Below are 24,539 nucleotides of genomic sequence, written 5' to 3' on the forward strand. Positions count from 1 at the left end.
ACAAAAATCAGTAATGAGAGAAAATGTGATGGGTCATAGGCCTTTTTACCATTTTTCTCTGTAAATTACGCAGTAAAAAACATAAATTGACAGTATTTACTGTAAAATGACATAGTTTTCACAGTATATGGTAAGATTTTTTTTATTTTATTTTTCTGAAAATAAAACAAAACAAGGTTGCACCAAGGATGACTTCCTTGATTTGGAGGTCCTCAGTACTTTTACTCATTTTATTTATTTGTTTGTCCTGTTTTAAGTACCTTTTTTTTCCAGATTAGTTTTACTAGGGACAAACTCCTAGACATCAGACATTGCACACCAAACAGCCTTTTTCCGACTTTTGAGCATTCACACTTTTTACTATACATTCTATTTAGGAGACGTGCAATCCGGTACAAGCGCTCCAAGAAACACAAACTAGGGAAGTGCGCTGGTGAAATTCTGACAATGCGGGTTTAGGACCCAGAGTATACATCTGGCGAATCTCTTCTCCCTCCAAAACAAAACAGACCAACTATTACTCCTCACCCGCACAAACAAGGACTTCTCAAACTCTGCTACTCTTTGCTTCAGAGAAACATGGTTAAATGGAGCCATTCCGGACAGCGCATTACATCTAACAGGGTTCCAGCTGTCAGAGTGGATTGTATCGCTGAGTTGTTAGGGAAAACCAGAGGTGGCAGATTATGTCTTTACATTAACGAAGGCTGGTATACAGATATGCCAGTGTTGAAGATGATGTGCTGAAGTTACTTAGAAGTTCTCTCTCGTAGAAGCCTTTTTATTCGCCGCAAGTTTTCCAAATTTATTCTGGTGAGTTTTTACATTCCTCCACAAGCGTGTGTGAGTGCAGTGCTGCAACAGCTGGATGATCTGATCACAGACACAGAGGAACAATAGCCGGACTCTTTCATTGTCATTATCTATGATTTTAATAAAGCTAATTTTACCCATGACCTGCCTAAATACAGACATCACATCACACGCCCCACCAGGGACAGTAACATACTGGACCATTGCTACACTTTTTTTTTTTAAAGGATGTGCATCACTCTGTACCCTGGTTACTTTGGGACTTTCTGATCACTGTTTGGTTCATCTTCTCCCAGCCTACAGGCAGAAACTTAAATCTGCTAAGCCTTTAGTAAGGACTGTAAAGAGATGGACCAACGAAGCAGAGTGGAAATTCCAAGCCTGTCTCAGCTGCACTGATTGGAGTGTTTTTGAAGCCACAGTCAATGATCTGGATTAGCTCACACTGTGACATCCTACATCAGTTTCTGTGAGGACATGTGTGTTCCCACCAGGACCTTTTTAACATATAACAATGATAAACCATGGTTCACTGCAAAACTCAAACAGCTTCACCAGGCCAAAGAGGATGCCAACAGGAGTGGGGATAAAGCCTTGAACAAACAGCCAAAAACACACTGAAAAATGAGATGAGTAGCTAAGAGAAACTACTCTGAAAGGCTGAAAAAACACTTTTTGGCCAATGACTCTGCATCAGTGTGGAAAGGCTTAAAAGCCATCACCAGCTACAAGATGCCATTCCCCAGCACTGTTGTGAATCAGCAACTGTCTGAAGACCTGAATGTGTTTTAGATTTGAAAAAGCCCAGTCTCACACCCTACACCCTCTCTGACCATCTCGCCACACAACCATGTAAGCCCAAAGTATATTTCAGCCATCTGCGTTTCACGATGGCCCGCGCACTGTCCGCTTGATGTAATTTTTGGCATCAGGAGGGTCCGCAAACGTACAACAGTGCATGTGCGAGTGACTTTAGCATTTGAAAACAAAGTCCACTGATCGTGCGCATGTGCGCATCCATTTTCACACTAATCCGCTCTAAACAATCCACCATCATCCCTATACCCAAGAAACCAAAAATCACAGGACTGTCAACAGACCAGTTGCTTTGACATCTGTGATCATGAATTCATTTGAAAGACTGGTGTTGGTCCACCTGAAGGACATCACTGGCCCCATGCTAGACCCTCTTCAGTTTGCTTATCTCGCAAACAGGTCTGGATGATGCTGTCAACATGGGATTGCACTACATTTTGCAACAGTTATGGGAAGCTGTGGCCTAATGGTTAGAGAGTCGGACTTGTAAGTCACACACAGGTTCGAGTCTCGGTACTGGCAGGAAATGTAGGTGGGGGGAGTAAATGAACAGGGCTTTCTTCTGTGGCTACATGTCAATTCACTTTTCAACATCTGGACAAACTAGGGACTTATGCAAGCATCCTGTTTGTGGACTTTTTATCCTCCTGACTAAACTGACCCAGCTCTCTTTGCCCACCTCCAGCTGTCAGTGGATCATCAACTTCCTGACAGACAGGCTACAGCTAGTGAGGCTGGGAAAATCCACTTCCAACACCTGCACAATCAGCACTGGTGCTCAACATGGCTGTGTTCTCTTTCTCTATTCTTCTCCTTCTACATGAATGACTGCACTGCAAGAGACCCCTCTGTCAAGCTCATGAAGTTTGCAGATGACACTACAGTCATCGCCCTCATCCACAACGGTGACTGGAATGGAAACAGGAGGTTGGACAACTGCCCCCCCCCCCCCAGTACTCCCCCCACTCACCATCATGACCAGCACTGTGGCAGCAGGGAGTCAATCAGGTTCCTGGGCACCACCATTTCCTAGGACCTGAAGTCCAGCAAAGGTTGTATTTCCTTCGCCAACTGAAGAAGTTCAGTCCGCCACAGGCGCAGGTCACACAGTTTTACTCAGCAGACATAAGTAGATTGCAACTGACTGTTAGGACAGCTGAGAGGATAACATCATCACGGACCCCTCTCACCCAGGCCAAAATCTCTTTGCGCTTATGCCCTCAGGAAGACACTACAGATCTCTGGGCACTAGAACATCCAGGCACAAGAAGAGTTTTTTTTTTTTTTTTTTTTTTTTTTCTTACAGGCCATCGCTTCACTCTAAACAGCTAGCACACCCACTACACCTGTTTATACAGATCTATATCCTTATTGTATTTATGCCAACCAGGCATTGGGCAATAATAGCTCTCATGTAAATTCATTTTTGTTCATCTTCGGAACACAAATGAAGATCTTTTTGATGAAATCTGAGAACTTTCTTTTCCTCCATTGACAGCTACATAACTACCACTTTGACACTTCAAAAAGTTCATAAAGAGATTGTAAACTTAATCCATTTAAATTGAGTGGTTTAGACCAAATTTTCTGAAGAGACTCAGTCGCTTTATATGATGAACAGGTTTAATTTAGGCTTTTATTCACACATAAACATTGATCAGTGAACATAAACAGAAGCTCAACCGAACCTGCTTCACACACGAGAACAAACCTCTTCCGGAAGCTCAAACGTGCTGCATAAGACGCTAGAATGAAGCTCATTGGTTCTCACACATGTCAATCAAACATGCTTGTGCTACCGTTTACTACTACTGATGTGTTGAGTTGATGTGAATAAAAGCCTAAATTCAATCTGTTCATCATATACAGTGATCGTGTCTCTTCAGAACATTTTTACTAAACCACTCAATTCATATGGATAAGTTTTATGACCTCTTTATGAACTTTTTGAAGCATCAAAGTGGTAGTTGCGTAGCTGTCTATGGAGAGACTGAAAGCTCTGATCATCTTTTTTGTCAAAAAGATCTTCATTTGTGTTCTGAAGATGAATGAAAGGCTTATGGGTTTTAGAACGACATGAGGATGAGTAAATGGTGACATAATTTTCATTTTTGGGTGAACTAACCCTTTAATATGTTCATCTGTACATAAGCCTTCTACATAAGCCCCCCCCCCCCCCCCATTTGAATTTTTCTAGATGTATATTACGTTGTTTTCTTTAATTCCACATATTTAATTCTTTCTCTCTATTCTGTTATATTATATATGTATGTAAGTACCTAGAGATCCTACAAACCATACCAAATTCATTCTTTCAGATTTACTGTTCCTTTTTAGTGTTTTTCTGTTAAAAATGTCCCTTTTTTTTTTTTTTTTTTTTTTTTTTTTGCAAATTGTCAATAATTCATAAACATAACACATAAACAAATATTTCAATTATGATAATATATGTAAACCACATTATCTTGAACATTGTAATGCTACATGATATGGAAACCATATATCACAGTGCTTGATAAGGTGACCTCTTCCTTCCTGCTGTTGAACCGAAACTGATATGGCCATATTCAGTTCCACTTAGTAATATCACTTATCACACACAATCTCATTACACACATGTAATCACTACTATATATGTAGAAATGGATTTGGAATGGCTGCTATTGGACTCTGAGAGTCTTTGGCACTGTCATCTGAGGAGCGCTTTTCTCTCTGCTCGGCTGATATTAGGAGCTTTGCTGTATCGATCCTTCTAACCATCATGCTCAGTAATTGTGATGCACTGCCTTTTAACAACTGCTGCTTATGTCTCTGCTGAATCAGTTTACTAAATCTACAAAGTGAAAGGGGTTATTGCTTCATAATCGGTGCTATTGGTTTACCTTGGTTATCTGACTTTAGCGTATTACTGTTGATGGGTTGTTGCATGTTGGGTATGTGCTGTGTTTGCCATGCTGAATTAATGGGATAGTTTACCCTAAAAAGTAATTTACTCACCCACACTTCCTTTGAAACCTGTATGCCAACCAGTATGCAACACAAAAGATATTTTGAGCAATGTTGGTAACCAAACAGTTTTGGTTACCATTGACCTCCATTTGATTGTAAGGAAAAAAAAAACATTAAGCAAAATATCATCTTTTATGTTTCATAGAAGCAAGAAAGTCAGGTTCAGGTTCGGAACAACACAAAAATGAATAAATGATGGCAGAATGTTAATTTTTTGGGTATTTTATTTCATTTATATCTTTAAGCTTCTATATATATATATATATATATATATATATATATATATATATATATATATATATATATATATATATATATATATATATATATATATATATATTATTCCAGACTCAGACATCTTTGGATGTTTTCACACCAATTTTGTTTTTGCTTTCTCTTCACCTTTTTGCATAACTTTTGACAATATGTGATTGCTTCAAATGAAAGCAAAAGCAAGTTAACTTCACATTTAAAAATATTTTGGCCTTTACAGGATAGCATATACAAAGGAAATAATGGCAGGCAGAGGAGAAGATGATCTGATTAATTTATGTTTGTGGAGATTAAAGAATAATAAACCACTGTAAACTCCACACAGAATCTCAAAGGTCTTCCTTCAGCATTCTGCACAAATGAAGGCTTGAGGGTTGGACCGCCTTGCAATGCCAGGTAAAGTGAGGAAATTATAACAGAAATATTGCACTATTGTATTCTGTGCATGGATGATGTATGTATAACCTGAGGCTGTCTGTAAATTAAAATCAATCATTATTAATCTTGTGATGTTTTTTGTAATAAACATGATTAATTTATCACAATTGTGTTTGTTGAAATTTGCCTCTAAACATATTCATATAAAATGGAGTGTGTTTGTTCATATTTATATATATATATATATATATATATATATATATATATATATATATATATATATATATATATATATATATATATATATATAGATCTTTGTTGTTATATTTTATTGAACAAGGACACAGAGTTTGGTGTGTTCAAAGACTACATCTTTTAAGTGGACCAAAACGTGAACCAAATGAAAATGAACCTGGTTGTACTTGCATTTACACTGAAATTTAAAGTAATGTCAGTAAATGTTTTAGTCAACTTTAGTGTTTAAAGTGTCTCAGTTCCCATTCTTTTTTTAAATGAGATATTTAGAGTTTAGTTCACTTTAGAGAGGAATGAGTTTGTTTGTTTGACATTTTCTCATATAAGTCAAACCGATCCAAGATCACTTACGCAAAACAAATAAGTGTGAACACACTTAAAAACAGTGCTTTCCTCCACCTGACCTGAAGATTTCCACATACTGACCACTGACCTGTTCTTTCAACACACACACACAAATACACTCTCCAGTGACATACCACCTCATCCCACAACACCAGCCTTACACTGACAGCTGACAGCTTCTGTACATCAGACATGATACAACCACATCTCAGTTCTTATTCACACACACACACACACACACACACATACACACACCAACCACCTCACTGTCTCTGAGAGCAGATGTTAATTTAATCTCTGGCTTCTCTCTCTCTTGTCTCATTGTGTTCAGTCAGGTATTCAGTGTTTTGTTTTGTTATTTGTAAAGGTCAGTGTCATTTTAGTTATGCTCTGATGTGAAAAAGATGAAAAAGGGACTATATGTACCTCACATTTGATCTTTGAATGTCGTATCAGATCTTACAGCACAGCTGTGTGGTTTAGGACATTTAGGTCGGGCCACTCTCTCTTTCTTTCCCCCTCTCTCTCCCTCTCTCTCTCCTTCTCACTCTTTCTTTTTCTCTGCGGTATTGTACTGTGAAAACATGCTGGCACTGCAGGTCTTATTCATAGAGAAAGGTCATGAAGTAAAGTAAATGAAAAGAGCACCACTCTCTTCCTCTCTCTTCCTGTTTTCTCTGCTTTGCTATCCCTCATTCGTCCTGTTTCCCTCTCATTTTATCAATCTTGTTATTTATTTATTTTTTTTAGTTCCTCTCTCTTTCTCTCTTTTTCTTCCCTGTTGGCCCTTAAATTCAGTGTCTGTGATGTCCTGTGATCACTGTCATGTGCATGATATTCGAAGCGTTCTTCTCTCATGACACAATTTTTATTATTTATGCCTCAACGCCGCTGTTTTGATTAACACACTGTTAACCGCTGCAATGCCACAGGGAAGGAAAATGAGTTTGTAGCTTGTGTGTTAATGGAGAACTAGGAAACAGAGCTGTGCTGGCCACTAATGGCTTTAGTTGGAGGTAATGTGAACATGTGTTAGGCACTGCAAGCCCCTGGCCCTCACTATGACAAAACACACCACTGCCTTTACAAGATCCACTGCTCACAGCTGTGGAAAAAAATGCTGCAAGTTAAATGCTGGAATGGAGCCACATAAAAAATGAAATAAGAGGGAGAGGTGACGAAAAAGACCTGATTATTAGCCTTACCCCCTCAGCTGGATCTCATCATACAGGCATTGAATGAGCTTTGAGTCTCTCTATATATGTGTGTGTGTGTGTGTGTGTGTGTGTGTGTGTGGATGTGGTTGGGGGGGATGGTGGTCAGGTTTTGCCTACACTGTGAGGACCAAATGTCCCCGTAAGGAATCCTGAAATCACCTACATTATGACCAGCCAACGGCCTATAAGGGAAATTGCTTAATAAAAGTACTAAAAAAATGACTAAATTAAAATCTAAAATGCAAAAAAAAAAAAAGGTTTTTGTAAGGGTTTAGTTTAGGTGTAGAGGGTTGAAAATATCATTAGCTCAATATAAAAAAAATAGAAGCCAATGAAAAGTCTCACCGTAGTGTGCGTGTAAATGTGTCTTTGCACTAAAATGAGAAAAAACATTAATATAATAATAAAAAAAATGTTGGCATATTCCCTGCACGCATAATTCATTTACATAAGAGAAGTAAAAACTGGAAAGAAAAAGGTTGAGAATGAGAAAGTAAGAACATGAATATAAAGTGATCGCAGAAAGAAAGACAAACTGCTTCAGAGGATGAATGATGTGTTGACATGACATGATGTTTTTTCGAGGTAGTGAAGGAAAAACATTGAGAGTATTAAAGTGAAGATGGAGAACAAGATTGAACATGAAACGAGAGGTTCTGAATACATACAGCAAAAAATTGAGAGAGAGAGAGAGAGAGAGAGAGAGAGAGAGAGAGAGAGAGAGAGAGAAACAAAGAGAAAGAGAGAGGAGTGGAAGTCAGTGAATTCCTCTAAGAGGAGGAGCCAGAGCAGGTAGTCAACATAAGCAAATTAAGTGTGACGATAATGTAATTCACAGGCAGAGGGATTTGGTCCTTTGATGAGCAGATTTGTTGGTACAACTGAGAAGAACAAAATACGACACTTCTGGACAGCTAAAATAATCTGTGTGAATATTCTCTAAGCCCATCACTCCCTGCACTCCTTTTCTCCTCCAGCCAACATCATTTAGCTCGGATTAAACAACTTTTATTTTGTCCTCCTGCTAGTGTAATCATAGCACAATATTGCATTTCAGAGTCAGACATCTTGTTTTTCACATCCTGTTTAATGGGAAACGTACTCAGAATAAACATTTACTTGTACAAGTATTAAACAGGTGTTCATATCTCTTCTTCAACAGATATTTCACAGCTCTGAGATTAAATGTTTTCAGCTTATAAGTAGGTTTTGTTTAATTTTTTACAGTGATTGTTCTTTTTAACAGTATTAAGAACTTCATGATTTCAAGATTTCAACTTCAACTATGTCCAAATTTTGCACAAAAATAATCACTTATTTTCTCCTTTGTCTTTTCCTTAGACATTTCATACTCCGAGTCTTGGTGACGAAGAGTTCGAAATACCCCCCATCACCCCTCCTCCTGAGACCGAGCCTGGTATGGGCCTCCAGGAGGTGGACTCACCTTTCCCCGGGCTACCTGACCACCCCAACTCTCAGCGAGGGTCGTTCACCCCGCAGTTTCCACCTCAGAGCCTGGAGCTGCCCTCGATCACCATCTCCAGAAATATGATGGAGCAGGAAGGACAAATCAACAATGGACATCCGGGGGTAAGTGTCATGTTATTAGCTTGAACATCTTAAAAATCTTATTGTTTACAGAAGGCAACAAATTCCACAAATTAAATTTCCACATCATCATTCCCTATCAGTTACATTTAGCTTTTAGCTTCACCTGTATTTAGGTGCAGATTTAAATCCAGGTAGTTTTCCTCCTCTAAATGCAAATTAGTTTGCCAAAGGTGTTATGCGCAAAACAAATCAAGGTGCCTGATGTTACGTGTCAGTGTTATAAAACTGGTTTGTAGACAAAGCCTTAAGGGATAGTTCACTCATAAATAAAAATTCTGTCATCATTTCATGTTTTTTTTTCCATGGAATGCAAAAGGTAATATCCTGGCCATTCTTTCCATTTTAATGAAAATGAATTCTCTATGATCAATGCGCTTTAAATTCCAAAGCTCTTCCTAAGCCCTACTTGGTGAGTTGATTAGAGAAGTAACAATGTTTGATTAATTTTAAAATTGTTCTTTTGAATTGCATCTCTTCACTGAATCAGTTTGTCCAGTTCATTCAAGAATCAAACTCATTCGGTTCTCACGTTCAACTCACTGATTCTGTGATCTGGTAGTAATGGTTATCCAGCTCACTGGATTAGAAAATGATCATTAACAACTTCAGGTTTGGTTTGTTCATCAAACAAAGCTATTTTACACTCTAAAAAAAAATCCCTGTAAAATTTACGGTAGAAAAAAACAGCAATGGTTGCCAGAACTTTACAGTAAAAAATACGGTAGCAATGTTTTAGGTTTTGTGGGACAGCACTTAGTTTACTGTCTATTTTACAGTTCAAAGCCGTATAATTTAAAGGTTTATATTGTAATAATTACAGTTCATAACTGTTTATTTTACACACTGTAAAAAAAATTCTGTTAAATTTACGGTAAAAAACATATTTCATTAACTGATATAATGTTAATTTACAAACCTATTGAATTTGTTTTGTACCTTTGTAATACACTGACAACCACACAGTGGTGATGAGAGTCCACAAGCTGAGGAGGACAATACTAATATATATGGAAGGTTCACACAGTGTCATTCACACAAACACTAATAATTAATCGGCTGTCGGTGAACATGTTAAACTAGCGATCAAAGACTACAGATTTTTGCCTAGGATTATAGGAATCTTTTAGGATTCTCGGAATTTGTCTCAGACGACCAAATCGTGGCCAAAATTGCACAGTGTGCACCCGCGAAATTTAAAAAATGCAATAACATTAATTTAACAACATTAAATGTAACATAAAACCCTAATGTACATAATATTAGGAGACGGCAACATTAATCACCGATCGCAGCGGTCATTAATCGGCACTCGGTGAACATGTTAAACTAGCGATCAAAGACTACAGATTTTTGCCTAGGATTATAGGAATCGTTTAGGATTCTTGGAATTTGTCTCAGACGACCAAATCGTGGCCAAAATCGCACAGTGTGCACCCGCCTTAACACCTGTGAAATTTAAAAATTGCAATAAACATTAATTAAACAACATTAAATGTAACATAAAACCCTAATGTACATAACAGATTTAAAAAGCTAAGAAAAACGAAGAAGAAACTGAGTTATTTCAACGAAAATACATCAAATGTGAATGTCAGTGGAATTGTGGGAATGTCAATTTACGGTTGTTCCCTGTAAATTATACAATGACTTGTTGTTTTTCACTTCCCAAAACTGTAAATGTAACGGTATTTTACTGTAAAATCACCATAAATGTACCGTTAGATCTATTACAGTTTTTCCCCGTATATAGTATGGAAAATTTCTGTAAACCAATTAACTGTTTTTCACAGTAGCATTTTTGTCTTTTACCGTTAAAATCACGATCATTTTTTTTTTTTTTACAGTGATGGCTTCAGAGTTAAAAGAACCACTTTATTTATTTATTTATTTATTGTGATACTTTAATGGTAATTTTCCAACCTTCTTGAAGATTGAAAGCTCCAAAACTCATTTATTGTAACTTTGTGAAAAAGAGCGACCAGTATATTCTTTAAAATTTCGTGATTTTTGTGCTCCATGGAAGAAATAAAGTAATACTGTATGTGCTTTGTATGACATGAGGAGTAGTAAATGGTGACAGAACATTTGTTTTTAAAAAAAGACAGCAGACTTTTTAACAGACATTAGATGGAATAAAATTGGTATGCTTAGCGGAATTGCTTTATTTATTAATAAACCTTGTCTCGCTGTGATGACTCACATTTATGGTAAAATAAAGGTCTAGGCAAGCATTTGCTTCATAATAATCATGTTTCAAGCTTTTATAGCTGTTAATTCAGAGAAATGGCCCCTAAATGCCATAGACATGGATTCACCAAAGAGGAAACATTGAAAATGCCATGGCTAGACTAGATGTATTAAAACTGCTATATAATAGAAATGAAATCACTATCAGAGAAGTTTGAATACGTAAAAGGACACAAAGTGACATTAGCCAGCAGCAGATGATGTGTGGCAGGCTTTTGATGTTACTTTTTGTTATTTTGATTCTGCATAGTTCCTCACTTTCCCTAAACATACAGTGGTATATGTATATGTGGAATAATATATCTTTATTTACATTCCAATATAGATAGGCACCATCAAATTTTATTGCTCCCTTCCTGGCCATCCATGCTGCTGGCAAGTAAAATAATTGCAGCTTTTAAAATATCTGTGCTGCATAAGTGACTGCTGGAAGGCTTTTTGCCTAAAGAATTTTCATTTCATGGTCAGTTAAGCTCGTATGCATCTGGAAGAAAAAACGGAACCTTGACACAATTACAACACGGCCTGTTCTCACTGCGCTGTGAAGGGATTAGATTTGATTCTCCAACATTATTCCTCTTTAGCGGCTCTTTCTGTGGACAGTGGTTCTGATTGTGTGGGGACTATATTAGTGGGTTTGGGGGAGAATGAGGGCACTCTGCTCTGTGCCCGGTGGCATTGTGACCATCCCTCTGATTCTTTTCTATCGCTCATCACTCATTGTCCTCCTGAAAGACTCTGTCTCTCTCCTCTTAATGGAATTGATCTCAGTTTGTCCTGCTCTCTGGGACTGGTACAGACAGTGCCGTGCCTTTGACTCAATGCCTCACATTTATAAAGGACTCAGTAAGGGCTAGCGGAAGTTAGCACTATAACCTCCAACATTGTCCTTCAGTCATTTTGAAGCATTTCATAATTAGATTTTACATCTAATGCAGGAAGACAGACCAATAAATAAGATCAAAATGATATAGATCTTAATTATATATTAAGATAATAAAAAATCGGGGATCCAATTTATGTAATATTTAAAACAGATGGGCAGCAAGGGAATAAAAGAAGAATGTATATGTCAGGAAAATGTACACATTACCTCTAAAAATCCACTGCAACTCAAATAAACAGAACAGCGTACCTGTATTAGTTTCATCTGCCCTTTGTGTTTCTGCATTGAAGCCAACTATTCCTCTAATTCCTTCCCTCTAATGCTCCACGTATGTCAGGCAAAATTAGCCACAGATGCTGCTGGCGGACCGCAACTCGGCAAAATCCATTTCTCAGCTGTGAAGAAGTCTGGCGGGATTCAGAATGTGAAGTCATTATTTATTTAATCTGTTCTCCTAACAAGCTCCTGCATCTCGTTGGAGTCTTGTTAGAATCTGGGTTCTGACTGGATCTCAGAGTAGACGGAAACCGATGAAGAAGCAAATTATTTGATCACCTAATTAAACTAAGTTCGGGGGAGATCTTCTCGGAGGTTGTGGACAGCAGGTTTAGCATTCCCATTTTGTTCTTGGAGGTTATCTTTTTTTGAAACACTGGGCATGAACAGAAATGCAACAGAAACGGTTCATTCCATTTGTTGACATTCTTTTGTTATGCATACAAATCATACATTGCAATGCAATGCATTGTTCTGTGCATTAGTGTTTTGTAAAGACTATAAATGAATGTATGATTATAGTATGTATGAATATAAATAAATGGTTAACAGTGAATCAAAATATATAATTATGGTTTATTAAAATGGCAGTGCATTTGTATAAAGCAGGTGTAAGATTTGGAGCACTCAACAATGATGGAGCTTTAAAACACGATCCCTCACAAACCGACGAGGGTCTGACTGCTGTGTCTGTGAATAAAATGGAAAATATGACCAGTGTTGCAGAAACTATATTTTTCTTCTCCTCCAACACCAAACACACACACACACACACACACGCTCACACTTTCCTCTCTCCCCTACTCTTTCTTTTTACACGTTTCTGTTATCTTATCTCCAAGCTGAGTAGTTGTGACATCAGTTGTACATCAATCTCTGAAAGTGGATTTTTTTTTTCCCCCTTCACCTTCGTGTTTTTCTTTTTCTTCTCTTTTTTTTCTGTCAGACAGCCATTGTGACATATTGGGCCAGTAAGAAATGAAAGATATTCATGCAGGCATGCAATACTTGTAATGAAGTCTTAGCCTGACCTTCTATGTGATTGATTTTGTAATTTAGTTTTCTCAGCCAGTACTTGAAATGAAATGAAATCATGTTGAACAAGTTTTAAATACCCATAGTGCAACGGGAGGGGTGGAGGGAGGGAAAAGGAAAGGAAAAAAGATGAGAGAGAACAGAGGAAGGTTGTAGACTAGTCCTTTTTTTAAGGCATTGGAACAATGTTTTGGACCGTTTTTTTTTTTTTTTTTTTTTTTTTTTTTCAGAGGGGACAATTCGTACAGGGTGCATTGAACATGAACAGTATATGAGCTGCATGAAACGAGAGAATGTGTGTGTGTTTTGTAGATGGAGCGAGAGAGGAGAGTAAGTAGGTGGAGGAGAAATAGGAGTAGAAAACAATTTATCTTCACGCTACCATGGTCTCTGCAAGCATTCAAAATTCCATTTTCTTTTTTTTTTTTTTTTTTTTTTTTTTTTCTCGAGGAGCCAGTTATGCAGGTGCCCATAAATGGTTGAAAAATAAAGCAGCATGTTGGTTAAGGTTCCAGTGCAGCTGTGAATATGTGCTGGGGGCTGATAAACTATTCATAATAGAGCTGACCTTTTCACACTGGCCAAACTTGTAAGATTCATCCTTATAATTACCATATAGATGATTTTACTCCTTTTTCTGTTATGGAACATTTCCAAGAGCTCTGCAGAAAGATTGAATGAAAATTGAACTTGTTAACATTCTTTTCAGCATGGAACAGCTCATACCAAGCTGCTTTTAATAAACTCTCCAATTCCTTTCCAACCCCCCACAGAATCCTGAGGCCTGTATCTTAAAGAGCAGACCCGAGACTCTCAGCCATTGACACGGCATCTTCAGATTCTTATCCCGATCGTCTGAAAGCAGCATTGGTTATGTTATGGTTATGAACACATGCTGGAAAAAGAGGTCCCCCCCACCCCCGGTATATTTTCTTGACTGTTTAGTTGTGGTTCCTGCTTTTGATGAAAGGGGTGAGGATACGATTTGAGGCAGAACCAAACAGTCATCCATTAAACGTCTCAGTGTGTTGGACAAGAGGCTCGTTGTATGGTGTAGCTGTTTGGTCAGCATCTCTTTTCGGCAGCTTTTAATGTTGGAAGCTTTTGTGCTTGTTGTAAAGTATGTTGGGGAATAAAGAGATGAGAAGGAAAAAGGTTGTTTTTTTGCTGGAATACAGTCAGCCGAGATGGGCTGATTGCTGGAATAATAGCAACATTTGCACAAGCACACGCAAACACACAGAGGAGAGGAGAGGGCACATCTGGCCTCTTTGCTCTTCAGATAAGAAGTTATTTACAGATTTATGAAGACTATCAAAAGCATCTGTGTAGATGTGAGCTGTGTGTCAGCAGACAATGTTCCAATCAAAATGCAAATGGAGGGTGTGCAGCAGGGACATAAATAAACAGATCGGATACTGACTCCCTCATTCTACCAGCTAAACCACTCTGACAGCAGAAATCACATTTCTTTCATTGCCTACAAAAGCTGCTATTAGCAAAAGCTGACTGCTGTTTGTGCGGGTTTAGTTTGAATGGTCCATTCATCGTTCTTTCTTTTCCATGTACCGATTCTACACATAAATATCTATTTTACACAAAATCGGCTCGTGTTTTTCATTTTCTGCTGTTTGATCATTGGGAATTGGGAAGATAATGTTGTCAAATCATTAGATGCTTCAAGATAAATCACAGCCATTTTTTCATAATTCACGGTGGGAATTGGTTCTGCATCTGTTCTGCTTTGTGCGACCGGATCAAAGTGATCCTGAAACTAAAGACTAGTTCTGATTGATAGTTTCTGAGACCTTATTCACCAACATAGTCAGTACATGGAGAGAAAAAAAAAAAAAAAAAAAATCAAAAGAGTGGGCATATGGTCGTCTGACGAATGTTGCATGTTCAAATCATTGATCATGTCGATGTATTCACATGGGGGAGTAAGCCAGAACACAGAGACCAGTCAGAGACTGAAATGCTGCCTTACATCTCTGTGATTTTCTCTGCTCTTTACATTACTGATGCTTAGAGAAGGCTGTAGTGATTTCAGAGAGATTTGTACGAGGCATCGGTGGCTGTTAGTGTGGAAGTGTTAGACGCAGATGGTCATGACTAATGAACACAGTAGACAGGTCTGACACAAAGACTGCTGCTGGCTCTGTCACTGCATTCTAGCGATGAAATTAATGCAAATGTTTTTTTGTTGTTGTTGTTTTTGCGAGGGTGTAATTCTGTCATTTATTGAATGATTCTTTTGTTTTTCCTTTTACCTATCTCTTGATTCATTCTTTACCAGTGTTTCTTTAAAAAAACAAAACAAAACAACACACACAAAAACAATACTGCATATTTTCCAGTACCAGATGTTGAAAACTGCTATTGTTTTCTAGATTGTGTTTTTGATAAGGCACAGATTTGATATAAAGCTGCGCGTGCCCAGGGAATTAATACAAAGAGAATGTAATCTCTGTGTGACGGAAGGTGTTAGAATATTGTACTAAGGGAGAGGGTTCATGAGGTCTGGCCAATAAGGCCAGGTGCACAGCTTTATGATGTGTTGACACATACAGATATTGAGTTTGAGACTCTGAATACCAGATGGAAAGAGAGGATTGGAGTTGATGTAGAATGAAAAAAATTGAACAAAGGAGATCAAATGAACTCGAGCTGTTGAGTTGACTTTGCTCTGTAATCTGCTCTTGTTTTTGGAGACTCTCAATTGCTATAATTTTACCCTCTGTTCAGTCAAACGCATCAGGCTCCTGCATACCCTATTAGCTTTTGTTGTTGTTGTTTTTGTTTGTTTATTTGTTTGTTTAATTAAGTAAATGTTCCCTACCTTTACCCCTAAACTAGGTATGCATAGATATTAAAACTCTGGCTAATACAAATAAGCTGATAATAATTTTTTTATGTTTTGGTCAATAACTGATGAACGGCCGATTTGTCTAAATAAATAAAAAATAAAACCTCATCTGTTATTATTCACAGTCTGCAATATTTCACAATATTGTGATATATTATTAGAATTTAAAATACCTGTTGTCTGCAAGTATAATGTATGCCTGTGATGCCAAAGCTGAAGTTCAATAGACCAGCATTTATTTGAAATATAAATCTTCTGTAGCAATATTTCCTAGCAATCACTTTTGGTCAAATTAATGCATCCTTGCTGAATAAACATATTAAAGGGATAGTTCACCCAAAACTGAAAATTCTTTCATTATTTACTACAAAAGAAAATATTTTGAAGAATGTCAATTACCAGTTGATGAGCCTCATTGACTTTCGTAGTATTTTTGTCAACAGTTTAGTTACCGAAACTCTTAAAAATATACCTTCTTTTGTGTTCAACAACTTGAGGTTGAGTAAATGATGACAGAATTTTCATTTTTGGGTGAACTATCCTTTTAATTTCTGTCAAACAAAAAAAAAGTAACACTTTAGTATGGGTAACAAATTCACTTTTAACTAGTTGCTTATTAGCTTTCATATTGGCTGCTTATTAGTACTTATAAAGCACATATTAATGCCTTATTCTGCATGACCATATTCTACCTCCCTAAATCCTACCCCATACCTTAACTTAAACACTACAACTACCTTACTAACTATTAATAAGCAGTAAATTAAGAGTTTATTGAGGCAAAAGTCATAATTAATAGTGAATATGTGTTGCCCATACCAAAGTGTTTCCAAAAAAGTCTTACTGACACCAAATATTTAAAAATGTTTTTGTTGTCTGTTTGCTCTGTAGGCTGTTGGTCAAAGCCACCTCCGTCAGTACCCTCCAAACCCCACCATGGTGATGCGCTCCATCATTAGCATGCACAACCCCAATGGCATGATGTCACAAAATCAGCTTAGCACCATCAACCAGTCCCAGATCAACACTCAGCTGGGGCTGAATATGACTGGATCAAACATTGCTCACACATCCCCGTCCCCACCCGCCAGCAAATCGGCCACGCCCTCTCCATCCAGCTCTATTAATGAAGATGATCAAGAGGAAGGAAACAGGGTGAGTACCATTAAATCCTGCAATGTTTAGTGCAGTGTTTTCATCATAATGTGTAAACGAAAACTAAATCCACATCCAAATAGTGAGATTTTATAACAAGTTGCCCTCTCTCTGTCAGGTGATTGGTGAAAAGCGTCCCGCCCCTGACGCAGGTAAGAAGCCAAAGACGCCCAAGAAAAAGAAGAAGAAGGATCCTAATGAACCCCAGAAGCCAGTGTCTGCATATGCCCTGTTCTTCAGAGACACCCAGGCGGCCATTAAAGGCCAGAACCCTAACGCCACGTTTGGAGAAGTGTCCAAGATAGTAGCTTCTATGTGGGATGGACTGGGAGAGGAGCAGAAACAGGTATCAAACTGTTCACATTCTGAAATGTTCTGTAAATAGAGCTGTCTGTTGTGGATTATTAATAGTTTTTTGGGGTTTTTTTTTTTTGCTTTGCTTTGAGCTAGAATAACAAATGTTGTTAATTTCTACTCACATTTTTGCACAAAATGATTCATGTCAGGTGTTTTAACAGACTGCTTGATATTTCACCCTTCTTAAGTTTTTTTTTATTACCGGCTGAGATGAAGCCTGCAGGCTCTCCCTGTTGTGAAACGCATGCTTGCCAGTCAATGTTCTGCTAATTATCTGTTTATAACACCTCACTTATTCTGTTCTTCACAGGTTTACAAAAGCAAAACAGAAGCAGCTAAGAAGGAGTATCTGAAAGCTCTTGCAGCGTACCGCGCTAGCCTTGTGTCAAAGGTGAATATGTTTTCTGTTTAAACAGCTTTCTTTTTTTTTTCCTCCTTTCAATCTACCTTTTTTCTATTATATTTTGGTTTACCAGTATCTTAATAATAGTTCAGCTCACTTTCAGGCTCGATAGCTTTCACCTTGAGTCTTTAACCACTTTTAAAAGTTAAGACCTTGTGCACAGTAAACTTTTCAAAAAAGGCACCAAATGTAGAACTGACAGCTGAAAGGTGATTGAAAACAGCAGTTGTTCTAGCAGCAGTGTTTATTTCTTTGTGCATTAGTTAACCTTCATTGATTTTCACAAATTGAACTTCTAAAAACAAACTGGAAAGGATTTAAATGTATGATTTTTCCACAGACAAAATTCTCTTGCATACTTAAACGTGTCTGTGAATGTGTTTGTTCCATCACATTAGAGATGTAAAAATAGCATTAAATACAGCTAATGAATTAGAATGAGATATTCTTATGATCCATCATGCCTCATTAACTCGCTGTAGCAGCCAGGCAGCCGGGAACGTTTGCATATTTGTTGTTTCTTGTAAAAAAATTAACATAATTTTACACACAGTTTAGCACTATTGTTGTTCAAGTATACTAAAGTCTAAGCAACTCAAGTACTGGATATTTGTTTCATTTATGACACCAGCACCGCATTGCTCTAGATTCAGCGGTTGAATAAATTCATCAAGCCTTTTTTTTTCTTTCTTTCAGAATCTCCGAACCGTAATGTTTGTTATTTTCAGTGTGCAAGATTTCAAGTCTTTTTTTCAGATCTTTTCCTAGGCTACTAAATAATATAAATTCCTCTCTTGGCAAGTTCTTTAGATCACTGAATGTAAGACAGCAGCAATTTTCTCTGAACAGCTTTTTCTGTCGAGTCAGTCACCAGATCAGCACTAATAAAGCAGAGGGCACTACAAAAGAAAGAATCTGTCGAGTACCAGAATTCATCTGACCGCTCTCTATTTCTGTCTCAGGCTGCTGCAGAGTCAGCGGAGGCCCAGACGATCCGCTCAGTGCAGCAGACTCTCGCCTCCACCAGCCTGTCGCCAGCGCTCGTGCTGCCTTCACCTCTATCCCAGCACCACTCAATGTCTGCTGCGGCACAGGCGCTCCAGCAGGCCCTGCCTCGAGCCATCGCCCCAAAACCTCTGCAAATGCGCGTCGGCAGCAGCCAGATTGTCACCTCGGTCACGGTAGCTCACCAGAACATGACGCCCGGCGGCGTTCAGTCACAGCTGCTGGGGCAGATGGGAGCGGGTGGTCCGCAGTCAGGCGTGTCATCGCAATTGAGTCCACCGATGCAACCCCGGCACGCTTCTATGCAGCAGCAGATGCAACAGCAGCAGATGCAGCAGCACTTGCAGCACCATCAGATGCAGCAGCAGCAAATGCACCACCAGCAGATTCAGCAGCAAATGCAGCAGCAGCATTTCCAGCATCACCTGCAGCAGCAGCTTCAGCAGCACCACATGCAACAGCAGCATCAACAGATGCAGCAGCAGCAGCAGCAAATGCAAATGCAGCACATGCAGCAGATGCAGCATATGCATCAGCATCAAATGCAGCAGCATCTCCCGCAGTCGCAGTGTTCGCCCGTGCAGCACTCGCCCGGCACGCCGCATTCAGCCTCTCTTGGCAGCCCGCCGCCCCCTCCAGCGCCCCAACCTCACCCCTCGCAGGTACAGGCTCACGCGCAGGTCCTGTCGCAAGTGAGCATCTACTGAACCAAAAGCCCTCGGACCTGCAGTTGCGACTCCACGAGAAATGCAGAAGGAAGGAAGTTGTTATTGAAAAGCATCACTACAAGGTTGCTTTTTTTAAGTTGCACTTAAGAAGTGTGTAAGAAATACGAATGTTTTACAAAGAACTGTCCTTTGTTCTAGATGGATAAGAGATACGTTTTAAAAGGACAAAGCATCTTAGCTGGATTTTTTGTCTATAAGATAGGCTGAGCTACTGGGAGGTCTGTTCATAGACTTGAATGCCCAGTAGTCATTTGTATGTATATTTAGTTCATTTGGTTTCTCTCTCTCTATCTCTCTGTTGTGGAGTTTAAACTCTGTCGGAGCATGATGACGTGGGAAGAACATTTAGAGACGATCACAGAAACACCTGATGGGTTTATTTAACAGCTTTATTTATGAGGTTGAATTCGCTCTCACCACCAGACTAAATGAAAGAAGGCACTGCATCACAGAAGGGATAGAGATGAACTGAACAATGCACAGGTACTAAACTGGTCATCAGAGACATGCTAAATGGCTCTTGCACTGTCCGGCCAGTGTATCGTCAAGTCTACCTTCTCTTCTTCCCTTTTCCATCAGCCTCCTTGGCGTTCCCACGGATGAAACTGTTTAACAGTCGCTGTCGGGAAGCTCTCTCAATCAACTCATCCTGCTTTTGGAACCAAGTGGTGTTTGACACATCTCATGCTGTTATCAAACGGGAAAAGATGTAAAACACCAGGTTTTGCTGGACTATTTGACATGCTTCCATAGATCATTTCTGTCATCACATCTCTAAACACTTTTTTTGACCTGCTGTATGTGTTCTGAGGAAAGAAGAGAGAACGTTCTTGGAGTTCTTCTCCTCTGGCCAAAAACCCTCAAAACTCTGTTTCACTTCAACAGTAGTAACAGCACTCCAAAAATCATTCTGCTCTGTAATTACCTTTACCTCAGAAATTTTATTGAATAAGTTATGTTTTTGTTTATTTTTCTGTGTAATGAAAACATTTTATGGGGGGTGAAATGGCAAAAATACTGAATTTAGGCTGTTGGTTTACTGATTGGGGTGTTTTTATTTCACAATACCCTACACTTCACAACAAGGACAGTTAAACGGGAATCTTATCAGATGTTCTTTTTACTATCGTAGAAAGGACATTGAAGTATTTTGTGCCAGCTGTAAAAGAATCAGTGGTAAGATAAAAGAAATTGAAGTTGTACATTTTTCATACCTCTTGTTGTAAAGTTTTAATATGTGAGGCTTTAAATGCAGACGTTGGCAAGCTGACCTGTCACCTGCTTTATCTCATAGTACTCTTTTCTACTTTTTTATGAGTTACAGTAGCAGCGAATCATTTGTTTGTATTTTTGCTTACATTTCAAAATTAATAGTTTTTAAAAATCTGACAGTAAAATAAATACAGTTGATGTCAGTTGGAAACTCCACCTGCTTTTAAACGTCATAGATGTCATTTATTAAGTTTTATTTTTGCCATCCAAAAACACATTTAAAAGAGGCATTCCATTATCGTCATCAATATGATACTAGCCATAATTTTGTATTATATTTCTCTGTGTCTCTGTTTGCAATTAAAATAATCAAAAATATTTATTTCAAGGAACTGATTCATTTCAAAGATTATATTAGCCATACTTTTGTATAAAATATTTCCTCAATGTGTCCTTGTTAGTTATGAAAGATTTAAAATAAAGACATCAGTACTTAAAATATTTTGTTTACTTTGGATATGCAGGTGTATATTTTTGTCCCAGCTCAACTCAAACAGATATTTGAATCTATTTATTTCTACAAATATGTTTGAAAAAGGTATGTTTTTGTTGTTGCCAGAGTCATTAAGATTGGCATTCACACCGACCTCCTTTTCCCGGGCTTTTCACATTTTAATGACTCCTGAGCCCCCAGACACAAATATTTGTAGGGGGAAGGTAGGATTTGAAAAAGGCTAATTATCATAAATGCACAATAAGCACGTGAGGACAGTGGAGCGCCTTTATCTGCTGACCGGTGGTGCTATTTTACAAGCTACGCCAGGCAGAGGCGTTCCGAACGCAACAGAAGGGAAGGAATCTGTGCCTGCGCATATCTTGTTCCACATTAATAGAATTCTCAATCTGTATTTTGTACCCAATTAGTTAATTTTGAGAATGCTTGTGCAATTTGCATGAGAGAGGCTGCAGTGATTGGCTCTCGAGTCGGGTTTTGTGTCACAGAGAAGCCCACACTCTCACTCTTTGATTAATTGCAGCATCTGTTCTGTCAGAGGGTGTAGTGGAGAGGTCTGCAGGAAAACTGCAAATAAGTGCTGGCAACAGTCTTAAAGCGCCTATGATGAAATGAAAATTAAAAACAGCGAGTACCCCACATGCCCTGAATTTCAATAGCAAGGAGTGGGGAGAGAGAAGGAGGGAGAGAGTGAAGATTGCTAAGCATAGAATGTAAGAGTGGTGTCCATGGCGACCAAACACATCCTTTAAAAACAGCCGGTAATGAGGGGCCGGGAAATAGCGCTTATTATTCCGAACAGTCTCATGGAGGGCAGCATCAATAATGCATGCAGTACCTTGTTATTTGGTAAACCTTGTTATCCGCATTGGTCTCAGTGAGGATAAATATCTCACAACAAGGGTTGGATCTCTGACACACCCCAGTGATGAATGAATAAATAAAGATTTGCAGATATTTCCAAAACTTTTATTACATGTCCTAACAACAGCTGACGATGTTGGCACACCAGCAATTATGAATTAAATTACGTGTGGTTTCAGGGACAGAATGAAAACTGACCATTTACTAGAACTTATTTAAATTCAATCAGTGCTTCATAAATTTAAATGTCAATGTTTTAAAATGTAGAAGAACATTCAGAATGTGACGGAATATGACAGAAAATTGATTTTTGGGTGAACTATCCCTTTAAGTAAAATGTAAAAAAAATAAAAAAATCATCAAAGCAAAAAATTCCACCTCGACTAGAATTACCCTAGTAGAGCTTAGTAGAGCTTATGATGTCTATCTATAGAATCTTGTTCAAACCACAGTCACATGATTGCACAGTAGATTTATTGCATATATCCCAATGTTCCCTTTTATTCATCACTATTAGAGTGTGTGTGTCTGCGCATGTTTGTGTGGTTCAAATCTTTGTCCTTTTTTGTCCCCATGAGGAAAATGGCTTATAAATCATACTAAGTGAAATAAGTAAAAAGATTTCTGTGATGTGTAGGGTTAAAGTTAGTGGTAAGAGAATACAGTTTGTACAGTATAAAAATAGTTATGTCTATGGAAGTCCCCATAAAACATGAAAACCCAGTGTGTGTGTGTGCATACATATGCATTTTAATTTAGCCTATATGTTAAAAATATAGTAGAAAAGGTCATATGCATTGTGAATGTCCCATTTTTGTAATATCAATCAATGATTGATTGGTATCTTTCATTACCCTGCTGTCTATGCAGATACAATGTGAGCTGTGTGACAAAAGGTCTGTGGCCTTAGGCCGAGACTGTGACCTCAGAAGCTCGTGGTCTCTGGTGCCAGTTTCATCAGAGCAGATAGATAAATGACCATCATTTATATTATTATATCACTTTTAAGATTAATTATACTTCCTACCAAATTCAAAGCTGTAAGGCTACTGTTTTGAAGAGACATATTTTTTGTAGTTAGCAATCAAGTATCAGCTGCCTCATTGAATCTTATCGCTACTTTATGCAAATTTGAATGAAATGTGATTTAAGGTAATCATTAATACAGTTTCTAGGTTTCTGATAAAATAATCACTGATAAAGCAGCTACATGACAGGTGGTGAGTTTCTGGTTGCGACATCATTTGTGTAGCTTAGCAACAATAACCAAATAGGGTAGAACTTGAATAGGGCAAAAGTCATCTCCAGCCACAGAACATCAGTAACACTGTCCAGTAGGCCATGCAGTTTGCCCTTCATTAACAAAACTAACCCCTTCCCACCCATCTCCCACAGAGCACATGCAACCTTTGACCTGACTTTAGATACCTGGCCTTGCTGTGAGTGAAGTGTTTCGCTGACTAGCTTTGGGCAAGATCCTGTTAATCCCGGAGAGCTTTTGTTTGCACAATGTTGACCTCTTGGTCAGAGAGAGAGGACTTTCTTTAGGTGCAGTTGACCTGGTGCTGCTGTGAACATTTCTATGAAAGATTCCACAGACTGAATGCATGTCTGAGGCAAAGTAAAGAACTTGACTTTCAACACTATTTTTCTTTTGTCTATTATTTTATTTTCCTTCTTTCTTTTGTTTAAAAGCATATTTTGACAGAATTTTCATTTTGGGGTGAACTAACCCTTTAATGCAAAAATTAAATCCAAAGTAATGTATGTAATATTTTTTTAATGAATGGTTTACTATTGGAATTAAATTCTATAATGTGCTATAAAAGTAATACACTATAAATCACTCATTTTATTGTTTAAAATCTACTATACAGGTGCTGGTCATATAATTAGAATATCGTGAAAAAGTTAATTTTTTTATTGTAAATTATTTTTAAAAATGAAACTTTCATATATTCTAGATTCCCTACATGTAAAGTAAAACATTTCAAAAGTTGTTTTTTTTTTTTTTTTTTTTAATTTTGATGATTAGAGCTTACAGCTCATGAAAGTCCAAAATCCATTATCTCAAAATATTAGAATATTTCCTAAGATCAATCAAAAAATGGTTTTTAAAAACAGAAAAGTTCAAGTTCTTTTAAGTATGTTCATTTGTACACTCAATACTTGGTCGGCAGCACATATTACAGCAAATGACTTGCTCCTAGCACAAATTACAGCATCAGTGAAGTGTGGCATGGAAGTGATCAGCCTGTGGCACTGCTGAGGCAC

General features: G+C 38.0%; 1 protein-coding gene across 1 annotated transcript in view; it reads left to right on the forward strand.

Moving 5' to 3' along the window:
* tox3 (TOX high mobility group box family member 3) overlaps positions 1–21,265 on the forward strand; it is a 54,782-nt gene extending 33,517 nt beyond the window's left edge. The window contains exons 3-7 of the mRNA XM_048184641.1: positions 8,448–8,696; positions 16,919–17,182; positions 17,301–17,528; positions 17,850–17,930; positions 18,905–21,265. Coding sequence (XP_048040598.1) covers positions 8,448–8,696; positions 16,919–17,182; positions 17,301–17,528; positions 17,850–17,930; positions 18,905–19,654 — 1,572 coding nt within the window. The 3' untranslated portion in view covers positions 19,655–21,265. The remainder of the gene's footprint in view (positions 1–8,447; positions 8,697–16,918; positions 17,183–17,300; positions 17,529–17,849; positions 17,931–18,904) is intronic.
* The last annotated feature ends 3,274 nt before the right edge of the window (positions 21,266–24,539 follow it).

The sequence above is a fragment of the Megalobrama amblycephala genome, linkage group LG3 (genome assembly GCF_018812025.1).
Source record: "Megalobrama amblycephala isolate DHTTF-2021 linkage group LG3, ASM1881202v1, whole genome shotgun sequence".
Taxonomy (NCBI): Eukaryota; Metazoa; Chordata; class Actinopteri; order Cypriniformes; family Xenocyprididae; genus Megalobrama; species Megalobrama amblycephala.